Source organism: Apodemus sylvaticus, chromosome 4 (genome assembly GCF_947179515.1).
Source record: "Apodemus sylvaticus chromosome 4, mApoSyl1.1, whole genome shotgun sequence".
Taxonomy (NCBI): domain Eukaryota; kingdom Metazoa; phylum Chordata; class Mammalia; order Rodentia; family Muridae; genus Apodemus; species Apodemus sylvaticus.
In genome coordinates this window covers 58,194,915-58,219,281 of record NC_067475.1, presented here as the reverse complement: position 1 = coordinate 58,219,281, position 24,367 = coordinate 58,194,915, and the positions used below count along the sequence as shown (strand labels likewise).

At 42.3% G+C, this 24,367-nt stretch overlaps 2 protein-coding genes across 2 annotated transcripts in view; one reads left to right on the top strand and one right to left on the bottom strand.

Annotated features, from left to right (window-relative positions):
- Positions 1–5,414, top strand: part of Kcnd3 (potassium voltage-gated channel subfamily D member 3) — a 208,691-nt gene extending 203,277 nt beyond the window's left edge. Inside the window, exons 3-7 of the mRNA XM_052179558.1 lie at positions 1,019–1,120; positions 1,459–1,548; positions 2,955–3,011; positions 4,074–4,321; positions 4,987–5,414. Coding sequence (XP_052035518.1) covers positions 1,019–1,120; positions 1,459–1,548; positions 2,955–3,011; positions 4,074–4,321; positions 4,987–5,188 — 699 coding nt within the window. The 3' untranslated portion in view covers positions 5,189–5,414. The remainder of the gene's footprint in view (positions 1–1,018; positions 1,121–1,458; positions 1,549–2,954; positions 3,012–4,073; positions 4,322–4,986) is intronic.
- Positions 5,415–13,526: 8,112 nt separating this feature from the next.
- On the bottom strand, positions 13,527–23,913 carry Ddx20 (DEAD-box helicase 20). Its single transcript, XM_052179557.1, has 11 exons — positions 23,427–23,913; positions 22,974–23,068; positions 19,175–19,343; positions 18,498–18,612; positions 18,238–18,380; positions 17,962–18,100; positions 17,814–17,872; positions 16,216–16,298; positions 15,786–15,891; positions 15,582–15,683; positions 13,527–14,954 (listed from the first exon to the last, which is right to left on the bottom strand). Exons 1-11 carry the CDS (start codon positions 23,842–23,844, stop codon positions 13,801–13,803), a joined length of 2,583 nt encoding a protein of 860 aa, XP_052035517.1. The 5' UTR covers positions 23,845–23,913; the 3' UTR covers positions 13,527–13,800.
- Positions 23,914–24,367: the final 454 nt, after the last annotated feature.

Here is a 24,367-nt window from a genome sequence, read left to right as displayed (position 1 = left end):
TCCAGGTCCAAATTAAATGTGTCACTGTCCCCAGAGGCAGGGAGAGGATTTCCACTCCAGATTAGGACTATGAATCCCACGGACTTGTCTTCATCTTAACAGTGCTAGCTTAGAGCTGGTTCTAGATCTACAGAGCCCAAGCTATATACTTTAAGCCAAAGGGGGTTGGTTGTCTGCTGAGGACTTTCCCAGGGAGGGTTTCAGTTGTGGGAGGTAAACCCAAAAAGATATACTGGAAAGTGCTCCTTTTCTGTGCATACACACCAAGCCACCTCTATGTATAGTATATCCTTCCCACTTCTGTGCACAGCATAGTGTATATTGACACATCCATTAATACATCTACTAATACCTTCCAAAGTCAATCATGCACCTATAAACACATTTCTTAACTTTAAAAAGATCAAGAGCCTCCTGGTAAGAAAGAAGGCCAACCATCTGCCCTTGGAGAGCCTATGCTCTACCACAGGAGAGAAACAGTAGCAAGACAAGCAGGTATGCTGCCTTAGTGGTCAGAGCTTGGAGGAAACAGGCACGGCAGTTAGGAGGTGTCACCGGTACCTCTGCTCTCTTCCCTTTGTTCATAGAAGCTACAGCATGTGGGGAACCAACCACAGTGGAATCCAGGAGAGAATCAGGACAAGCCAGCACGCACTGTCCTCCAGGGTCCCCTCAGTCTCCTTAGGAATAGGAGATAATTGAATGGCATGAGCCATTGTGAGATACTGAGTGGAAAAGGTCATGAAAGCTTCGGGAGAAAGAACTTGAAACCATGATATTCCTTCCACCAAGTCTCTACCCAGGCTGAATGTTTGTGACAATTGCAAAAGTGTGTGTGACACAGGTCTCAGATCCATTCTCGCGTCTATATAGAGAGATGCATAAGACTGGGACACGGGAGCTCATTTTCCCTTATCAGACAATGCTGGAGGAGCTCAGGGGGCAGCTGCTCTCACAGGCTCTGCCAGGCTTGCTCTTCTTGTATCTTACGGTCTCTCTTATTGTCTGCCAACCACAGAAGGCCCGCCTTGCCAGGATCCGTGTGGCCAAAACAGGAAGCTCCAATGCCTACCTGAACAGCAAACGTAATGGACTCCTCAATGAAGCGCTGGAGCTGGCGGTGAGTGCCCAGACGACCTGGTAGAGGAGATAAAATAGAAATAGGTTTGTTTTCTCATCCAAATGCACCAGCACTCCCCAGCTTCCCTTCAGACTCTGACGGAGACATGTTTCCAAATGTTCCCACCAACATGCCTGTCCCATAAAATATCACTGCTGCCCATAAACCCACTGTTGACAAGGGCCCCCAGCCCAAGGCCACTATGTTTTATGGTGATAAGCCCTAATATGTCTTATCAAGATTTTTCCCCATGCTCTTCTATCTTCTATGAAGAAATGGAGAGGCTGGAAAGAGGAGAAGACATCAGCTTTGTACTAGGTCTTTGTTTCTCTCACTAGGGCACCCCAGAAGAGGAGCACGTGGGCAAGAGCACCTCACTCATCGAGAGCCAGCACCACCACCTGCTACACTGCTTAGAAAAGACCACTGTGAGTTCTAGCCTACTGCCCCCTCCTGCCTCATCCCTGACCTCCCAAGACTGTACACATTATCATACTATGCCAGATAGTTAATCTGTCCCCTTCCAATCCAAAACCATAGTCTCTCAGCCCCCAGGATGATGATCCTAAGGGTGGGGCAGGGTCACCAGAGTGGCAGATCAGCTGTGTCCTACAGTTCTAGAGAAGAAGCCACTCCCATAGCCTTCCCATTCCCCTGCAACACCAGCATGTGTCTTGATTACTGAAGACTTAAGAGTTTTGTTTTTCATTTCTTAGCTCTGATGGACATCATCCTAAAAGACTCAAGCTGAATGTACACATGGGTAGATTTTTGTCCCACCCCTGTAGCTGGGTTGATGCAATCCTTTTGTGCCTACATTAATGAAGGAAGCAGTATATATATTCTTTAGCCAAAAATTTATCAGTCCCAGTCCGGCTTAGTAACTTTGCAGTTTTGTAGGGAGTTTGGATTGTGAAAGGCCAATTGCTAAAGGGGATCATGGCTTAGGGTGCCACAGCTGGAATGGGAATGATGCTTGTGCCTTATTGACAGCCTGAAAGGAAGGGCAGTAGGGCCAACCCTGAACCCTTGGCAAAAGGTGCTGGGAACAGTTGGGTGGAAGAACTCAGAACAGAATGAGCATCTTACTTTTCAGAAGTTCCCTGGAGTCTAGAGTCTGGGCTCTGCACACTCTGGAAAGGAACTTCTTAATTCCTAGTAGCCTATAACCTGGCCTCCCGGATGCTAGTTGCCTCTTACTCAGAGCCAAAAATGGGTACCATGGGTGACAGTGAGATCTTCCCAATGGGAAAGTGCTCTGCAAACCCAGGCTCTAGCATCCATGGTCAAAAACCATCTATGCATGTCTAGAAGTTCTCCCAAGGAAGCTGAGATTGCCAATGGGCTAGGCCCAGCCCCCACTGCCCATTCCAAGTTGCATGTGCTGGGTGGAATGCACACATTAAAAGGACGCTGGTGAAAACCTGGGGTGTGAGGGACTGGAATGTTGGCATTGGGGATTTCAGAGATGGAATGCTGGGGTTGGAGGGGTGGTATGCTGGATCTGAGAGAATGCTGGATTGATTGCAGGGATGGGATATTGGAATGCCAGATTCTAGGGAAGGAATGTGGGACCCAGGGAGGAATGTTGGGATAGGAAGAAAAGAATGTTGGTATGGAAAGAGTGAATGTTGGGTTGGATTAAGCAGGCTCCTATCGGAACCAAGGGGTAAAATGTTGGGTCAAGAAAAGCAGAATGCTGGGAACAAGGGAGGGTTGGAATGTTGAACTCGGAGGGTGGAATGCTGGGATTGAGAAACTGAATGTCAAAACTGGAATGCTGGAATGTACAATCAATGGTGTTTCTATCTTCTGTTGGCATGTTGTCCTGTAGGGGTTATCCTATCTTGTGGATGATCCCCTGTTATCTGTACGAACCTCCACCATCAAGGTATAACTTTATAAATTCATTTGTTCTTCTCTCTGAATCTTGAGTCTGTGGATCTACTCTGCTTACCCCTAGCCTGGTTTTCTGCATGTGCAACGATTCTTCCTGGGCTTATGCTCTCTCTGCTGTCACACCCAGTACCAGCTCAGTCTCCTAGTGGTTTTGCACCCAAACTACCCAATTTCCTTTCCCATTCTTTCCTTTGACCTCCCCAGGGGCTGAGGGTACAGTGAGATCTAGCTTCAAGGTCCATTTCCTCTGGAATGCCCAAGTGCTATATAGCTCTATGCTGCCTCCCAAGTTTCCTGTGAACTCCTGGTATTGGCTGCCAGGGGACTCTTTTATCTGATCTCTGTTCTTACACTTCTCCTTCTCCTCATTCTGACAGCCTTAGCTCACTGCCAATGCCACAGAGTTTTAATCACCTTAGTCAAGCAGCCATTTTCAAATTGTCCCAGGTTTAGCTACAAGCCACACTCATGGCCTACAGTCAACACTGTTAACATTCTTTCCCATGCTTACACTTGACCTAGGGAATTCTGTACCACCGGGTAGTTAAGGATGCACACACTTTAACCAGAAGAAAAGCAAAAAAATAAAAGAAATCTCATCCCTAGTAATTTGACCCCTTTGCATTTAAGAACAATGTTCCTCCAATTCTATGAATGGTCCGAAACGTTTACAAACTTATGTCATACCAGTAAGAGTCGTCAGAATATAAAGATGAACCAGAAGATTTATATTCAGTGGCTTCAGAGCTTACTGATTCCAGCTCTGCTGATTGATGTCACTAGTTCTCTCTGAGCCCCTTCTACTCAAAGCTATAGTGTATGAAACATAATGATTTAACAACTGTCTCCTGGTCCAATCTAATGGCCAGGGAGGTCAATTTGATTCTTTTAACATTGACACCTGTGAAAATGAACCCCTCCCAAACACTTATCTGTAATGCAGGCATCTGGGCATCGTTGATGGAAGGCCCCAAGCAGACAGGCAGCCAGACAGAGACTGGGACTCTGCCCTGCCTCCTTTCTTCTTTGTCACTTTCTCTCCTTCCTCCCACAGAACCACGAGTTTATTGATGAGCAGATGTTTGAACAGAACTGCATGGAGAGCTCAATGCAGAACTACCCATCCACCAGAAGTCCTTCTCTGTCCAGCCACTCGGGCCTCACCACCACCTGCTGCTCCCGTCGGAGCAAGAAGACCACACACCTGCCCAACTCTAACCTGCCAGCCACCCGCCTGCGCAGCATGCAAGAGCTCAGCACAATCCACATCCAGGGCAGTGAGCAGCCGTCCCTCACCACCAGGTGGGTGCCTTCCACCCCTGCCACTCCCAAGGCTTGCGCCATTCCCTTCCCAGAAATTAAACCACCTCAGCATTAGAACCTCAGGGATCCCCCAGTGCCTCTCCTGATCTACTGCATGGAGCCCCTGGCTTTCCTCCCCTACTTTTTCTCTCATGCATTGAAGTTAATCCAAGGGTCTTCATAGGCTATTGGATGATACTGTAGTAGGTCAAAAGGGGGTTTAAGTAGTAGGGGGAGGGGAAACTCAAAAAGAATTAAAAAATTGAAACGATGGACTATGATCAGTTTCCTAAGAATACTTTTCTCAGCTGTGTGACATATAAGGCTGATCCCAAGCTGACCGTGAATCACAAACTGACTTTCCTTCTCATCTCTGTTTATATTAAGCCATTCTCCATTACTTCCAAATAAATTGGAGAGAATTCAGGAAAAGCAAATGTCGTAACATCACAAGTGATAAGGCCACTGGGCTAGGAATAAGTACTGTCTGCATGATTTAGTAATTGTTAATAGTAGTTAATAATAGGATGGCAGTTATAAGCTGATTATTAAAGGGAGATCAAGGGCTATTGAGTTCCATAGAGCAATAATAATGGTGGGAGCTGAGGGAGAATTGGGGTGCCCACAAGCAGGAAGCATCTTCAACTCATTCTTTTCTATCCTAGTCGCTCCAGCCTTAATTTGAAAGCAGACGACGGACTGAGACCAAACTGCAAAACATCCCAGATTACCACAGCCATCATCAGCATCCCCACTCCCCCAGCTCTAACCCCAGAGGGAGAAAGTCGGCCACCCCCTGCCAGCCCAGGCCCCAACACGAACATTCCTTCCATAACCAGCAACGTTGTCAAGGTCTCTGCCTTGTAAAATCACTGGACAGAGGGCCTGAGGGGGTAGTGGAGAGTAAAGGGGCTGGCATGTTGTGGGTAGCCACTGGGACCACTCCCTCCCACTATTTCTGGCTGCCCCGTTGCACCCCTAGCACTGAGACTTGTGCCTGGAAGGGAAAGGAAGCAGCAAAGGGTACCCAAGGATCCTGCTGCTGGTGTGGACACAGCCCTGTAACATTGCATCTTACTGGGGCCAGAGGAAGGGAGGGGGTGGGTAAGGGATTGGCCATTAGGGGGTACAGCCTGCTTGCCTGGACAGGGCCTGTTGGGGGTACCTCAGACCAAATAACAGTTGTTTCTGGAGACCCCAAGTGAGGAAAACACAAGACCAAGAGCAGCCCAGAGGCCGAGTCATCACATGCAAACAGGAAGAAAATATAACACTGTGTATTTAAGCACCTTTTTCAAGGATCTTAATGGATAATATTTATTCATGGGAAAAGGTGGAAAACAAAATCACCAATGGATTTTTGTGAAATGTTTTTCTCCACGGACCCAACACCTTTAAACCAAAACAATGCATTTTGTGAGGTTGGTTTTTATTTTTCTTCTTTTATAGCAAAAGCTTTTAGACTCAAAGTCAGTTACTGCTGAGTCCTCTCCCCATTCCCTGGATGAGTGAGGTTCCCTTAGCAAGGCCCTCACTGCCCAACTGACCTGCACACAACTGTCAAGCAACCACACAGCAAACCTTCTGCTCCGTTGGTCTGTCTTCTTTGTCTCTGTACCTATCTGCTTCACCTTGGCTGTTTCTGTGTCCAACCATCTGTCTCACCATGGACAGTAAATCCTTCTCTGTCACTGCCAAGTACTGCAGACTTGTGCCTGGAGTCAGGCCGAGTGAATGCAAATACAGAAAAGAAAGGAAGCCAAGCGGGCTGAGTTTAAGGGTGAGGTAAGTCTATATCGTGAACAGAGGTGCTTCCATTTTGATTGGAACCACTTATCTTTGCAGTTTGGGTGGGGGTGGTGTTCACATTTACCACACTGGGTCTTGAGAATGAAATCAGCAACCTCAGAAAGCAGTTGTTTCCGCTACGCCCCAGTGAAGACAGAAGCCCCAGGGAGCTGCCACGGCTCTGGGACTCCTTGCTATGTGTCTTCCCTTAGGACCCACCATGAAGCCCATGTGGAGCTCTGCCAAGAGGCTCCAAGAACATCTTCAAGGGAGGAGGATGGGGAGACCCTGGCTTACCACCCAAGTCAGGTCCTACACAGAAGCTCTGAAGGTTAAGCCTGTGTACCTCATGAGGATGTTTTAAAGCAAGCAAGCAAGCAAGAGACTCTAGATGATCATTGTCTGGGCTGAAAGATGCCGTGAGGTCTGAGTCGTCTTCAGCCTTCATCCCTGAAGATAGCTGATGGGTGGCTCTGCTGATGACCTCCATGAAAATGAGGAAGTGGAGATTACTTCTTGAAAATTCGGAGTTTGTTATTTGCACAGTAGTGGGTCTGGGAACAGTGTTTCTGGAATCTTCCTAATCATTTTCACCACTTAACAGCTGAGCAAGTGAGCCTCAGGGTTAGTGACAAGCCTTTTCCTGCCCTTCTCAACCCCAAATACTCCACTGCAGTTTCTGAAGCCTGGAATCTGAGGCGCATGAGCGGCTTAGGAATTTATCCAGTCTACAGCTCTGTTTAAAATAAAGATAAGCTGTTCATTTGCATGTCAAAATCTCTCTGCCCACTACAACCACCCAGATGAGTTTGAACTAGCCATGACCTCCTGGTTCCAGCACCAGTGTAAGCAGAGGAGCCCAGATGTTTTGAGGTGGTACCAGAGAGTGGCTAGAAGGGTGGGGAAAAAAGGGCCTTTCCTGCCATGGTTGTCTCCTTATCTTCATTTTCAGTGGCCCCTGACAGCCCTTTCTCCTAGATCTGGCCTCAGGATTCCTCATCATAGGAATGGAGTGGTTCTTCCAATCTAGTAGCTTCATACATATATTTTATTGGCCAAGGAGTAGAGCTAAGCTAGACCCAATTTTATTAGGTAGTCCAAGAAGTAGAAAAGAATCTTCCTTTGGAAAGAATGGATCATGAAACAAAGGAATGTCTAGGTACATGATAAGTCCTAAGAACTGAGTGGAATAAAAATAAGAGTTTAAAAGAAACACTTGAATTCTCATACAAACCACCATTCTATTTCAGAACAAGTCATTAGAGAGTTAAAATAATGACTGCTTCAACAGAGGATCTCCATGGCACTTGGACAGTGCGCCAACACAACGTATTATGGTTCTCATGAAAAGAAATACATTCTAAAAACTGTTCCCCCACAAATTCCATTTTTATTGACTTCAGTGAACTGAATGCTTGTGTTGTTTCTATTTCATTTCCAATGTCCATATCATGCCAGTTCCTAAAAATAATCATTAGACTGTCTGCATTTTCATTCCCCCATTTGGGTCTTGGAACCCAACTCACCTGTGCTCAAAGACACCAACACAAGAAAACAGCTCACGGCCAGATCTGCTACAGGGTATTCATTGGGAAGCATAAGGCAAACGTGTGCTGGGTTGCCTTAGTAAATCGGATTCATCGGCTAGAGTGAACAACCAGGATATTAGATTCTTCTAGAGACCAATAGCTCTCTGGTACGATGACTCGTGGTGTACAAACCATGTTAGGGTATCAGTAAATGCCCACTCCACCACTCCATTCATCCTTATTTAGCACTGGAGGAGAAGGTATCAAAAAGACAAAAAAAAAAAAAAAATAAAGACTAAGACTACACTCAAATAATAAGTGGAAATAACTTGGAAAATACATTGAGTACACCAGAGAAGATTAAAGATTAATTCATTTTACAGTATAGAAAGCTGAGGTCCAGAGAACTTGACTTCCTCAAGGCAATGTAGTCATTTATGGATAGAATAGGAACCGGAGCACAAGACTCTTGGCTACTAGTCTAATGTGGTTTTGGTATTTTTGGTTTTGGTTTGGTTTGGTTTTGGGATTTTTCATCATACCTTTTGCCTCACAGAGTTACTATGTTGGAGAAGAACCATCAAAGATGCCATGTCATAAGGAGACACTCATGTGTAAATGTCAACATAACTTGATATAGCTCTTGGAAATCATCTGACTGTACTAATACAAATCATAAACGTTGAAGCCACCGTTTCTAGTGTAGAACCAACTGTGGGTGATCAGTTCTGTAAGATGTAGATGAACAAGGGAATGCCCAAGATTTTTCAGGCAAATGTTTGATTTTCTCAATGAAGAGGAGGCTTGGACAATGACGTTTCAAAGCATACTGTGGCTTCTCACTACCGTCTGTGGACGTAGTAACCTTAGTAAATTTTTGGCTCAGAGGGAAGGAATGGGAACAGAGGCAGGATGCCTCGCTCAAGGTTTCATACCAAGTGAATGGCAGAATTATGATTTGATCCAGGACTCAGTGTGTCCTGGGAGTGTCAGCTATATCCTGCTCCCTGGCTTGAAGGCTTGCTCATATTTTTAAAAGCTGGATTTCAAGAGTGTTGATTAGGGGAAGGAAGCATTCCTGACGTAGCAGGACCTCCTGATTATTCCTCATACCCATTTTTCCTAACTAGTCTCAAGCTCAGGACTAACTGTACAGAACCTCTTTCAAAAGACCAGTAGATAGTCTCAACAGTCGAACATTATTAGTTTATGACCACATAATTTGATCAGATGTTAAGGAAGTGGGAAATGATCCCTGGTTGACAGAAGCCACATACCGAACTGCTGAGGACTTTATACAGTTGTCTTGATTTCTCTGCAGTTCAGGATCATGTCATTTTCTTGTCAGAAAGCAGGTAGGGAAAGTACCTGGGAGCATTATATGCCTAGATCATTTTCCTTGTCTTTTTAAAAATAGCAGTAGTGACTGAAGTTGAGCTAGCATTAGATTTGAAATTGTTAATGGATTCTAGTGATTCAGGCTCCCTCTCTTCAATTACTAGGTAACTAAGTAAGGCAGAAGGATCCCAATACTGTTCATTTGAAGTAATAGTTGCCCTTTCATGCTAGCTAGCATGATAACCACCATAAGAGGAACAGGAGAAACTTTTATTTTTCCTCTGATTTCCTAATGAAGTCTCATTACTTGCAAAGCTTTAAAATGATGGGATAAAGGAAAAACATTGTCACGACCCATGACACTTGGAGCCCAAACAGCATCATGAAAAGCATTAGAACCAAGGGAAAGTGGCTTTGAAAAATGAAATGGCTTTTTAAAGGGGTTCCTTGTGGGTCTTGTTTTTTATTCAGGATATTCTACGTTTTCTCATCAAATGTTGGAATGACATTTATCTTAGCAGGTTATTTAAACTATGCTGGCTGATGACACATTAGCCAGTGGAGGGCACAGACCCAAGTCCTAGGGGACTCCTTGGACCAATGGACTATTTTACAAACCAGGGAGGTGGGAGGGATGGTATATTTTTGATAACCAGACATTCCAATGTTTTCCTTAGAGGTCATGCGCTCCCATTAATGTTCCTGTGGAAAACATCAAGTGTGTTCTTTTCTATTTTCGTATAATTATTGAGCTTTGCTTATCAATATCACAATGGCAAAGAAATACACTGTATAAACTGCAGAAAGACAAATGTGAAAACTTTCTGTAGAGAAAAAAGCTCTTAAGTTTGTCTTCTTTTGAAACTGTAGTGCAAATGTTATAACATGTATATCATTTACAGTATTGAGTCCTGTGCCACTGCTGTACCTGATGTATCCAATCTGGATTAAACAAACAATGTGCCACAAGCCTCCAAGTGAGAATTTTTTTTTTCTAACATCAGTTTTTTCCTTTCCAAAAATATAGCCTTACCCGAGTCAGCTTTCTAGGCTGCTAGAGCAGGGACATAACCTTAGTTGTAACAGCCTCACCTAACCAGCCCACCCCCTCTCCTTCCATGTAAGCAACTCTTCTACAACCTCCTGAAGCTTCTTGCCTTCCTACATGCCTTAGCCAAGTTCGGTTTTAACAGCAAAACACGGCTCAATTTGTCTACAGCGCTCTCTTAAGGACCAGTTACTAAATAAAAATGTCTTTATATATCCTCTAATGTCTGCTCCACCTGGACCAAGGTCTCAAACCTACCTCTCCCCCCACCGCCCAAGATCTGAGGCAGCAGAAGCTCGAGCTCAGGCTTGTCCTGTATCTTACTTCGCAGCAGTCACTTATCTTCTTCCCTTCCGTTTTTCTTGATTTTAAAGGGGTTAGGTGGGAGTACGGTGGGGTTAAATATGTTCTGCTTTAGCCCTAATAATTCCGTTGGTGTGAGAAAAGCAGCATTTTCATGTTCTGCCATCCAGCAGCACAAATTTAAATCCTTTTCATTCTCCACAACCACCAATCCCAATGAAAAAAGTAAAAGGGCTTGGGAAACACAGCATGCCCAAGTCAACCATGAAATTCATGCTAAGCACTAAGCACTTACCACCCACTAGGTGTCACTAAAGACCCATACTGGACAAAACTGTATTCAGCAACTCTGAGGATAGTCAGCAATGCTTTATTAAAAAGCATGCAGGGTGGGACCTAAAGATGGCTCAGTGCATAAAGCCCTTGGTTTGATGCTGAATTTTGACTCCCAGATAAAAGGAAAGAATTGACTTCTGTTATACTCTCCACCCATGCACCATGATATGCAGACACACACAATTAAAATATAATAAAACTTTTTTCTTACTATGTAGCTCTGACTGTCCCTGAACTCACTATGTAGACCAGGCTGTCCTTGAACTCAAAGATCAGCCTGCCTTTGCCTCTTGAGTGCTGGGATTAAAGGCATGTGTATCTTTATGTAACAAAACTTTTAAGGAATTAAATGTCAAGTATCAAGAAGTAAACATGCACTTATTCAAAAGATACAAAATAAACACTCTGTCCCAATAAGAGCCTTTTGCAAAGGTATCAGCAATGGCCATGAAACTCTGAGATTGTTTTATATTTAAAGGGAAATGGTAAAAGCCCTCAAAAACTTCTCTGCCAAATCACTCTTTTATCTTAGACATGACCCACAATAAGATCATTCTTCAATTACTTTTAAGTATTCTGGTACTGAAGCTTACCTTGAAAATACACTTAAAAAAAAAATCACTAAAGAAGTTACCCGTGATCTCCTATGTTCTTATAATTATCCACAGAAGAGGGCCTGAGCAACAGCTCACTGGCTAAGAGCACTTGCTATTCTCCACATTGGGCAGCTGACTGCCTTCAACTCCAGTCCCAAGGGATCCAACACCCTTTTCCAGCCTCCGTGGGTGCATGTGAGTACACATGCACAGGAAAAAAAAAAATTAAAAAAAAAAAAAAGAGAGAGAAACTAGCCCAAAAGGTGTCACTAAGATCCCTCTGTAATAATGAACACCTAACTTAATTCAAGCTTAACCTGGTTACAGGTAATGAATGCACTGAAGATTTTGAAAATTCAAAATTTACCTTGATTTATATAGACTTATTTACAAACTTGAATTATCCTCATAAAATACTTTCTCATTATGAATCTTGGTAGCAAGTCTGCTTAGCAGCTGTCTCCAGTCCTGTATGTAGATGAAGCTCAAACTAGTCATTCATTGTTAACATGTAGAGAGATCTTGGAGAAACCTGCTTCTTTGGATAACTCGAGAATGTAAATTATTCTTTGGAGTAACTAATTTTCTAGCAAAAGAAAAAAGGGGAGGGGGAACAAACACCAAACAAACCTAGAGAGAATCCAATTAATTTCAACTCTAAAGGGTAGCCTCATCCCTAATTAAGATGCTGTAGTATCCTAATTAAAATCCCCTAGCAATGACAAACTGTGAAGTTGACTCTGTTGTGGGGGAAAAGAGTAGAAAGAGGTTAAGTTCAATTACACAGTAATGACAGAACCTTATTTAACTGTGCAATTAAAATCTCTAAATCTTAGTAATACATTGGACCTAACCTAGGTTTGCTAAATTATTTCACGCAACTTCACAATACGTGTATAATATTGATACGTCCGTACATGACCATGACAAATCACAGAAATCTAAGCTGAGCAGTTTAAGACTATATATATGTGTACACATATATATATCCTAGGGACATTCCATATCAAATAACAATGGCCATGGGTATTAGTATAAAGAGTCTATACTGCTAAGTATGTATACAGTGAAGAACTTTCCTCTTTTAAAGTGAATAGATTTCTCAATACATAAGGGATTCTCCTAAATGCCAGTTCACAACAAGATCCCAGACTGAAACGTTCAGACAACAGAATACTTAAATCATAATTTTAGAGACACTACAATCTCAGAAAAATGATAGCTCTTAAATCCTAGGTTTCAAGAAAAAAAAAAGAGAGAGAGAAAAGAAAATTCTCTAACACAGATTAACAAGACTAGGACATACTATGGGAAGAGTCAGAACAGAATGACCTCATCTTCCATCAAACACTGAAACACTAGAACCTTCCATTAGTCTACCAGCAGCAGAGTAGTAGGTCTGCATCTATGCAACCCAGGTCAGGTCTCAACCAGGGTTGCATAGATATACTTCTGAGGACCTATGGGCCCTTTGATATTCTGTTCACAATCCCACTAAGGAATGAGAAATTTTCTGGGGTCAACCTATTTATAGCTTCTAAAAGGTTTAGAAGCCAAGACACAAGAGGGCGAGCTGCCCTTTACATAAGTAGAAGGTAGCCACAGCCAACACTGACCTACTTAACTCAGTGAAATGTGGGTATCTGCACAGCTTCATTGGGAAGATGAACAGAAAGCATTCAGCACATTTACCTAAATCTGTTTTCATGGCTAACAAAACTACCACTGGAAGCAGAGAACATTAAAAACGTCCTTGTCTAAACATCAAAGATCTACAATGATAAAATTCCCACAAGCCGGGTGGTGGTGGCACACAACTGTAATCCCAGCACTCTGGGAGGCAGAGGCAGGCAGATTTCTGAGTTCCAGGCCAGCCTGGTCTACAGAGTGAGTTCCAGGACAGCCAGGACTATACAGAGAAACCCTGTCTCTGAAAAAAACAAATCCAAAACAAAAAACCAAAAAAAATAAAAATAAAAAATTCCCACAAGAATGCAGCAATATAAAACTGTAATACAAGTCCTGGAGAGATGGCTCAGAGGTTAAGAACACTGGCTGCTCTTCTAGAGCAAAGTTCAATTTCCAGCAATCATATGGTAACTCCTAACTATCTATAATGAGATCTGGTGCCCTCTTCTGGCCTGCAGGAATGCATACAGGTAGAATGCTCTATACATAAATCAATCTTTAAAAAAAAAAAAAGAAAGAAAGAAAATGTAGTGCAAATCCCTTTGAAAGAAACTCTACAGAAAAAAACTGACATTAAGTTCAAATTTTAACTGTTTTTATTTTGTTTTTCAAGTAAGGAGTGGCATAAGTCACTTTTTAAAGATTTCTTTTGGGAACAGCCTACATGAAGTGGCACCTTGGGGGTCTTTAGATCCAAGTTCTAAAAATAATCTGAAAAATAGTTGTGTCCCAGTAGAAAGCCTCAAGTCCTCTCAAGTTCCTCCAAAATGCCACCAAACCCCACTTGCTCTAGGTGAAGAATACATATCCATTTATCTGTTGACAGTCAATAGTCTCAGGCACATGCTAACCTCATTGGTTACCACGCATCATTTCTTGTAGATAAACTGTATTCATATGATAGGCAGCCATCCAACTTGGATGTCTCTGAGCATTCCAATAGTATGAGTGGGAAGCAGCAGCATAGTACTCTTGCCATGCCCTGTAATATGCTCTCCAATACTCCTCATAATCCTGGTAGGTATCCGAGAAACTTGCATTTGTTTCCCTGTGACAGTCATACCAACCCTCTTCCTGGGGTTCTGTCTGTACTCGGTAAGAGGAGCGCCGTGGAGGGTTTCTCCGACTTTGCTTAGACCTTTGGTTAGCTCCTTCTTTATGCCTTGCCTTTACCTGGGTTTCAGGAGATTCTTGATACTCCACTTGAGTCGCTGTGTCATTTCCATTCTGAACTTGTTCCAAAGGAACACCCACAGGAGTACATTCAGAGTCTTTCAAGTGAGTGTCTGAAGAGCCTTCCAAGTAAGACTTATTGCCTTTGCTCTGCGAAGAAGTCCTTGAGCTGCAAGAATCGCTATCACTCTCTGAGTCTCCAGACTGGCTACTACTCACCAACATCTGTGCTCTATCTTCAGAAACTCTATTTCTCACAAAGCCATTCTGAGGATTCCCAGTCTGAGCCTCAGGTCCTGTGTAGTGCCGGATAATTTCCACAGGTTTCTCTAACCCCTCTTTAATATAATGCTCATAATCTTCTACCAGTTCTGCAAAAGTCAAAGTACACGGCTGATGGACTTTAAAAGAAGACAGACAAGGGATTTTAGGGAGTGACCCAGGTGGGGTATCTTTGGCCTGATGCTGGCTATTGGAGGAGTCTTCAACAGAGCTCTGAACAGAAGTCTTAGCTTGCTCTTCCAGCTGTGTGGTACAGCCCGACTCTTGTGGTGGAGCTGCCTTTTCTATGATTCCGCACTCTGAGTGGCTTTTCATAGGAAGCTTTTGTTTGCTATGTTTTGATTTGGCTGATAGTGTAGATACAGAAGTATTTCGAGGGGAAGGCATTTGGTTACCAGGAGTTCTTTGAGACTGGAAGGCTCTCTCTAGTTTTTGAATTTGCTTTTTGGGGGACTGGGTAGATATAGTTGGTGAGCTATAAGTATGCATGGCCGCTTTAACTTCCACATCCCAATCCGAGCATTCTTCCATCAGGCCAGGAGGAATAGGGTCTATATAAAAGGAAGAATAAGAAATTCTCAGCCCAGGCATGGTGGTGCACACCTCTAATCCCAGCACTAGAGGCAGGTGGATCTTTGTGTATTAGAAGCCAGTCTGGTCTACATATCATGAACCAGGCCAGGCAAGGCTACATAGTGAGACTGTCTCAAAAATAAAACAAAACTGCAAAGCCCATAACTAACTATACAGTAGAATATTTTTCATGTGTCAAGTAGTTAGCTTGAAATATCTATCAGTTAACACTTTTACTTAACCTACATGGTAAGGTATGCCCAAATGTCCTAATCTACAAGACACAGATTACCAATACTGTGTTCCTCACAGGCTTGTGGTAAGAATGAACATACTCAGTAGGCGCAATAGCACTATGTACTATTATTTTTATTATACCTACTACAGCTATAAAAATGTCAAAACTTTTGACTAATGGGCATGGTGATGTACACCTTTAATCTCAGCACTCAGGAGACAGAGGCAGATCTCTGTGAGTTCAAGGCAAACCTGGTCTACACTGTGGGTTCCAAGACAGAGCTACATAAAAAGATCCTGCGCCTCAAAATAAATAAATAAGCAAAAATAAATATAGTAAAAGAATGTCAAAAGGAAACAACACATACCTGGTAAAGGGAGAAGGTTGATATTACATTTCTGAGCAATTTTCATCATCATATTTTCTTCTTCCCCTCTACAACAGTAGGTCACTGTCAGTCCCAATGTACCTAAGAGTAAGGAATGTTGTAGTAACTCATTTCCACAGAAACAATAGTCCAAGTATCCTTCACATTAGTCTTGTTAAAGCACTAAACTTCCTTGCTCCTTACCAAAGCGGCCAGCTCTGCCAATCCGATGCATGTAAGTCTCCCAGTCTAACGGCACATCCAGATTTACAACCAGATTCACCTTCTCTGCATCAATCCCACGGGAAGTCTTGAAGACAATTGTTATTAATTATAGCATGGCTACCAATGCATACTATGCTTTTCTGATATAACCAAAAGCCAAATTTAAAATGGGAAAATATTTAGGATTCAAAGGAAAAGGAAATCCATTTCTAGTGAGTAACTAGGACTAAACCTATTTCAAAATAAATATTAAACACTAAACACATCTTTAAGAAAGCACTTTCCCCAGAACTAGAAAGATGACTTTTGTCTCTGGTACCTGTTAAGTCCCTACATGAAACAGGACAGCAATCTGATAACACTGCATGCCAAGAGACCAGCAGCCACCCAGCCCAAGCAGGGGCCTTACCAAGTCTGTGGAGATGAGGACTCTGCAATGAAACTGCTTCAGCTTAGCCATAGCATCAAGGCGCTGGTTCTGATTCATGTTACCTAAAGAGACCCCACCCCCACAAAAGTCACATTAAAACACCTAAGCAAGCCAAGATTGGTGGCACACACTTGCTATCTGTCATCCTAACATTCAAGAGGTTGAGGTAGAAAAAGCCTGAGTTCAAGGCCAGTCTGACTCTGTAGGATTCCATCTCAAAAACATCAACAAAAACTTAAGCTAAGATACATTTTTCAAATCCACAATAAGCAAAAATTATAATTCCCAGTCTTAATGTATTAAAGAAATATACCAACCATTAGTTAATTCTGTTCTGTGCAAATCTGAGTGCTAAAATCTAAAGTCAATATTTTTCAAAGTATGATTTAGGCTATCAATTTAAAAATCAAAAATCAATTTTACAACATTACAAAGTCTAACAACAAATACTTAGAGGAAAAAATGTTCTTTCCAACTCTTTATAATTCTTTTTAAGATTTGTGAGTCTGTGTCTATGAGTCTTGACAGTAAATGTTCTTCTCAACTATTTACAAATTTTTGTTTTTAAGATTTGTGAGTCTGTGTGTGTTTGTGTCTGTGTCTGACTGCATACAGCTGAACGTGCCTATGCACACAGAGGCCAGGAGAGGGCATCAGACCCCAGGAGGAAGAATACTACTACTTGGCTTGTCATGGGAGTGCTGAGATCCAAATTCCTGTGCACAGGATTGCACAGGAAAGGCTTTCAACACTGAATCCCTTCTACAGCCCACAAATCTGGTTTTGAAATGTGATCCAGAGTTAAGCTATCAGTCCATTAAGAAATATGTGTAAGTTAAGATATATAAAAATATATCTCCCTAATACTGAGCATGTTCCGGCTAACAAGTTAAAAAATTACACTACAACATATAAAACAAAGAATCTCATTGACCAAAAATTCTTTTAAATCTTTCTTATTCGTCCAGCAATTAATAAACTCTGTGGATGAAGTGAGTCACTTTTGCCTTCCACAGAACATTAAGTCGATTCACAGTTGGGAAGTATATACAGCTCAGTAGAAGAGCACTTTCATATAAAAGGCCAAGCCTGAGGTAGGGGAGCAGGGAAGATACATCAAAGTCAGCTGGTCTTAGCATGTTTGTTTTTTATGTGGTCTATTCTGACCTAAAACACAACATATGCAAATATGGTCTTAAACCCATGACCTTCCTGCCTCTACCTCTAGGACATGCAACAATATACCTTTTTTTAATTTTTAGCATTTTAATAATGATTTGATTATATTGAAGAAACAAAATACATCTCAAGACAATGAAGATACATTTTACAGTAGTAAGTTCTTTGAAAATATAACTCAGATTTTAATTAAAAATTTAAGTAATTGTGATCACTGATTTTCTAAATTGTTACTATATACCAAGTTACTCCTTCAAAACAAAACATATACACACAAAAAAGAAAAGAACACGAGACTGGCATTACTGGAAACAATTTGAGAAGTGATGTTTTTTTTCTCACTTGACATGGACAGCTTCAAGGCAATACATTAAACAGAAACAGAGTGGTGAACCTGCCTGAGATGCATTCAGTAGGAAAACCTTTAGAAGAAAGGATATCAGCCAAATGTTGAGCTCTACAAAAAAAGAAAAAGATTTACAACCTTCAACTACTGTCCCATGCCTATTTAGTTTTTTTATAATTCCCTAGATTAAGTTATATTACCTGCTGTGCAAATTAGAAAACACCAAGGCTTGATTAAATGGGACTTTACTAAAAAGCTCCTGTAAGTGTTGAGTCTTTTCCTCAAAAATCTTATGAGCCAAAGGATAAGAATTGACAACTTGGTAGTACTGCTTCAAACCTATAACGAAGTCAAGAGTCCCAGTTAAAACAAGAACGCCTGGTAAATTCCAAAAGCAAATGTGAGTTGGAAAAAGTCAATTAGACAAGGGAAAGCTCCAGGCCATCACAGACTAATAATGTAAAATCTTTACATACCTATAAGACTTGGATCACTGGGATTCAATCTTACGAAAGTGGGATCTCTCATATACCTTGTCAAAGCATTAGCCAAAATCTCAGGGTAAGTAGCAGATACGGCCAACATCTGTTTACTTGCAGGTAAAGAGGAATAAATCCAACTATAAAAATAAAGGAAAACATACACCATGAAAACTATGCAGACAGCAAACACTACCTGGAAAAGCTAAAGACAAATGCTTTGGTGAAAACTTTTGTATTCAGGTTAGTTTTCTTACTTTATTTGCTCCTGGAAACTGCCTTCTTCTAAAAGCTTATCTGCTTCGTCAAGAATAAAGAGACGGATACTGCCTGGATTCAGGTAGTCAAGTTCTATGAGCTGTTTAATTCTACCTATATGGCAGGAAAACAACAAAACCCGAAATATTTATGGCATATCAACTGTGTACAAACCTCAGGAGTGCTTTACTATATTTATCCACAGGTATACTGCTCAATTTCCTTACAGTATACCATCACATACTTACTACCTCATGATCTTTGTAATCTTAAATTCTCATCTTGTCTGAATCCATTCTTTTCCCCCTCCCTTTTCATCACTGATAAATATGGGAAACAAACATTACTGCTCTCAGAACACTTGAATGCTATGGCACTGAATACTCGTTCTGATTCTGAGTGACGGATGTATGAGCAAATAACCAGAGAGAACAACAAAAGAAACCTCAATCCACGGCTTCCTAAAGTCACTTCAGGTCTCAGAAGCCTATCCCATGTGTATTCTCCAATACTCTTCAGAATGATCTGTTGATAAGCCAGCCATGCACCTCTCTGGTCTAATGCTCTTCATTTATGCTGAAAGCAATTCTCTCCACCATCAAACTCCCATTTGTTTACTGACATGCTCACTGTTCTATTCAAGAACTTCAGCCACCAACAGGTATTAATGACTTACCAGGAGATCCAACAGCAATATGACACTTTTTAAGTCTGGTTTTGTCTTGTGATAATGGAGTCCCTCCAATAAAGACATGACATTCTAATCCTTCCATTTTTATTCCAATGGCCGTGATAACAGAATGTATCTGCACAGCAATTTCTCTTGTGGGAGCCAATATCAAAATCTAAAATAAATTGCAAAACATTATTTTAACAAGTCAGAAGAATACATTTGAGTGATTCACTCATTGTGAATAGACAACTTTTCACTTTAAGAGGTAAGTTTTAAGACAAGAGAAAATATCTCATTTATTTATTCAGTTAGCAATTATTAAGAACCTACTAGACCAGGTGTGGAGGTACATGCCTTTAACCCCTAGATTTGAGAAGCAGAGGCACTTTGGATCTCTTTTAGTCCCAGGCCAGGCTGGTCTACAAAGTTGGGTTCTAGGACAGAAACCCTGCCTCAGCCTCCCGCCCCCCAAAACCAAAGGTTTTTTTGTTGTTTTTTGTACATACATAATGTATACATACATTTTAACATATATATGTACATATACACACACACACATATATACATGTAATAGCAAGTAATAAAAGTATGTATGTATATCAAAAAGGGAAAGAGAAAGACCTGACAAGGGGAGTCGTGTTAAATGAGGTAATCAGAAAGCCCTTCTGAATCCAGAGTGCTGGCATACACAGGTGATTCTTCTACCCTGAAGCAGAAATAGGATTGCCTCAAGTTGAAGATTGGTCTGGGTTTCAGGCCAGCTAGGGCTATTCCATGTGCCTCCCTCAAACAAACAAACATTTTAAGAGTCCCATAAGGAAATAACATTTGAGAAGAACCTTAAATATATAGCACAGAGCTAGTTGTGGGATACACTAATGCTTCAGGAAGTGAAAAAGGAAATTCAGAAGTCATAAGACATACATGAAGAATAGCAGAAAGACCCATGTACTCTTTGGTGTTGTTTCTCTGTGTAGCTCTAGCTGTCCTTGAACTCTTTCTGTAGATCTGCCTGCCTCTGCCTCTCAAGTGCTGGGATTAAAGGTCTGTGAGAGGAATATATCTCAAAGCTAACTCCAAAGGTTAGGTACTGCAATGTAACTACTAGAAATAGACATACTGTTTAATAATAATAATTATAGAGTAGGAAATAAGGCTTTTTTAAAAGTCCCTTAACTCTGTGTACATATCACAGATTTGGGGATCTGGGGGTTTTCTTTTTTTTTTTTCTGATTTTTTCCCCCAATTATAAAACAATATTATGTAGTATCACTTTGATACATACAGACACCAACTTTTAATAATATTAATAGCCTAATTAAAAATATGAATTTTGAGGTGGAGGTGGCTCAGTGGGGAAAGTGCTTGCCTTGCAAGCATGGCTGATAGGTGCTTTGAGTTCAAATCCCGGGACCCTCTTAAAAAACAAAAAAAAAAACCCAAACAACAACAAAAATATGAGTTTTAGTCAAGTTTGGGATTTCATCTGCTGCCAAGTATCACAAAGCCAAAACTCTCAAACACACCCTAATTTACAAATAAACTAGCCAATGTCTTTTAAAAAGTATAGTCAGTATCTCCCAAAGTTTCAAAGATTCTAGACAGCAGGCTAGTCGGTGGTGGTACACGCCTGTAATCCCAACACTCCGGGAGGCAGAGGCAGGCAAGCGGATTTCTGAGTTCGAGGCCAGCCTGGTCTACAGAGTAAGTCCCAGGACAGCCAGGGCTAGAAACCCTGTCTCGAAAAAACCAAATCCACCCCCCCTGCAAACAAAACAAAACAAAACAAAACAAACAAAAAGATTCTAAAGATTCTAGACAGCAAATACAAGAATCCTGGGTTTAAAGGAACCACTGCTGAAAATCCATCATCACAAAAGCTACTTTTTGAATTTAAAATGAAGTTAGTCATCACTACAACAGTCCAAAAGACGGCTTTATGGTCATAACTAATTCACTGTTTAATTCCCAATGCCTACTATAGTATTTATATGTAACACTGGTTAAACAAAGCTTTTTTTTTTTATTCTATTTTTTTTATTCGCTATATTCTTTATTTACATTTCAAATGATTTCCATTTTCCTGGATCCTCCCCTCCCCGAAAATCCCATAAGCCCTCTTCCCTTCCCCTGTTCCTCAATCAACCCCTTCCTACTTCCCTGTCCTGGTATTCCCCTACACTGCTGCACTGACTGAGCCTTTCCAGGACCAGGGATAAAACCATTTACACAATATCTGTCCACAAATCCAGCCCTACAAATGATAATAGATGGAAAACACCAACACAAGGAGGGAAACTACACCCTAGAAAGCAAGAAAGTAATCTTCCAACAAACCCAAAAGAAGATAACCAAACAAACATAAAAATAACATCAAAAATAACAGGAAGCAACAATTACTATTCCTTAATATCTCTTAACATCAATGGACTCAATTCCCCAATAAAAAAACATAGACTAATAGAAATATTTTTCATGTAAATCTTCAATTTTATCAGAAAATGTTTGTAACTCCTCTTTCAATTAATTTAGTAATTTTTTATGTCTACCATTTTATCTGCATTATTTTTCATGATAGTCTTCAATTTTAACATGTTTTTCTATATATTTCTTGAATTTTATCAGAAATACTTTCCATGTAAATCTTCAATTTTACCTGAAAATGTTTATAATTCCACTTTCAATCAACAGAATTATTTTTATGCCTACCATCTTATCTGTTTAATTTTCCATGATAATCAATTTTAACATGTTTTTCTATATATTTCTTCAATTTTATCAGAAATATTTTCCATGTAAATCTTCAACTTTATCATAAAAGTGTTTATAATTCCACTTTCAATCAACTTAGAAATACTTTTATGTCTACCATTATTATATCTATATAAAATTTTCCATGATAATCTTCAATTTTAACATGTTTTTCTACATTTTTCTACAATTTTATCAGAAATATTTTCCACACAAATCTTCAATTCTGTCATAAAATGTTTCTACTTCCTTTTTCAATTAATTTAGCAATGTTTTATGTCTACCACTTTACTCTTTAATTTTCCATGAAAATTGTCAATTTTAACATGTTTTTCTATATATCTCTTCTATTTTATCAAAAATATTTTCCATGTAAATCTTCAATTTTATCATAAATGTTTTCACTTCCTTTTTCAATAAAAGAACATGCTTTTCAAAAAAAAAAAAAAAAGGAATGATCACCCAAACCCAAAACTAATTTGAATAAGACAGTCTTAAAACCATCCCCAGGCAATCTAGAAAACGAGAGATCAATACAACACATACACAGGATTTAAGAACCACCTGAAATTTCTGCCATAGCATAGTATATAATCCAGAACTTTTACCTTCTATGTCTAACCCCAATCTAGTCAAAGTAAATAAATTTTTTTTGTTTTTGTTTTTGTTTATCGAGACAGGGTTTCTCTGTGTAGCCCTGGCTGTCCTGGAACTCACTCTGTAGACCAGGCTGGCCTCGAATGCAGAAATCCGCCTGCCTCTGCCTCCCAAGTGCTGGGACTACAGGCGTGCGCCACCACCGCCCGGCTAGTAAATAAATTTTTAATTGTCTGAATCCAATTGGCAAATGGTCAAGATGTACTTATAACAGAAAATTCCAAATTTAAAATACTGACTGACATTCTCGGCCACAACTCACCGGTGCTACCGTCTAGTTTGCCTCTCTGGTTGCCCTTCATCAAACCCACCATCTGGAGGAGTTACTAGTTTTTCGTGACTCTCAATAGAGTCCACGTGCTACACACCCTTCTGGATCCTGAGTCAAACTCACCTGGGTACTATAGTTTTCAAGAATAAGAGAGTCCAGAGCAATGGTGGAGAATACACAAGTTTTTCCAGTGCCAGACTTAGCTTGAACGATTAGATCTGAGGAAGAAAACAAATATATAACATTACCTAGATTCACGGAAGCCACCAGATACCAGATACGGGGAAAAGAATGAACAGGTTCTCTCCGAGGATCACCTAGCTGCCACCAGTATTTTCAGTTCTCTCAAACGCGCAGGAGGCGCGTTGACACCTCACTCTCTCACCAGCCACCGAGCTATTTCTCCAGCCCCTTGCCCCCTGAATCTCCGCCGCGCGTCTTCTCCAACTTGGACTCCATGCTAGAAAGTCTTACTTCAAATTCAATTGGCGCCTAGAGCCTGGCTCAGCCCCGCAATGGCGCGGGGGCCCTCCGGGGCCACGCCGCCCCCTCCCCGCGGCCGGCCCCGGTCCTCACCGAGCCCGCAGCGCCCCAGCGGGATGGCCTTGAGCTGCACCGGAGAGGGTCTCTCGAAGCCGGCCGCCCGCAGCCCCTCCAGCACCGGCCGCGACAGCAGCAGCGACTCAAAGTCCGCGGGCTCCGCCAGCACCACGTCCCCCGTACGTGTGCGCGGCCCGCCGATGTCGTGAGCGGTCCTCAGGTTCCACGGGGAGGCCAGAGTCGGCTCCGCAGCCGCCGGAGCCGCAGCCACCGGAGCCGCCGGAGCCGCAGCCGGAGCCACAGCCGGAGCCGGAGCCGGAGCCGGAGCCGGAGCCGGAGCCGCAGCCGCAGCCGGAGCCGCAACCGCAGCCAGAACCGGCGCGGCCGCACGCTCCGCCGCCATAGCGGACTCGGAGGTTGTCAAGGCCGCTGGGGCTTCAAACGCCGCCGCCATGGTAGCCGCGCCTCCAGATCTCGCGATACTTAGAGTTGAGGCGGGGCTCCTGAGAGCGAGAAGGAGAAAAACTTTATTGGCAGTTTCCCCGAGAAGACACGGACACACCTGGAAGTGGAGGGGAAGAACGGAAGTTGGAGGTTGACACTCTGGGAGGGGGAGAAAATGTAGCCTGAGGAAGAGGCGGGAAGAGCGGGGAAGATTAGGCTACCAGTGTGTTGCGGCCTGCGGCCTGCAGAGGGCGTCGCGTGCCCTCGGTGGGCGCCGCCCGCCGCCGGCTTCCCGCGGCTCTGAGGGACCGCGATGCTCCAGAATCGAGCGCCCACGGCGCGCTTTGTGACGCTGCTCGCGAGTCGGTCTCCGCCCTGGCTGGGGCCCGCTCCCTGGGTCGAGCTCGGCTGGAGCCACGCCGAAGCCTCCGCTCTCCGTACCCTTTCCCACGGCCCCTTAGTGCTCGCAGACAGCGCCCGGAACGCAGCCTAACGGGCTTTTACCACGCTGGCACACCCGGCGCTTAGCGCGG

Excerpts from the sequence above, each read along its gene's own strand:
- Ddx20 (XM_052179557.1), bottom strand. The coding sequence starts at position 23,844 with ATGGCGGCGGCGTTTGAAGCCCCAGCGGCCTTGACAACCTCCGAGTCC. Across the intron at positions 19,344-22,973 it reads TTGAAAACTATAGTACCCAG|ATTTTGATATTGGCTCCCAC; the intron begins GTGAGTTTGACT and ends AATTTATTTTAG. Across the intron at positions 18,613-19,174 it reads TATTGCTGTTGGATCTCCTG|GTAGAATTAAACAGCTCATA; the intron begins GTAAGTCATTAA and ends CCTGCCATATAG.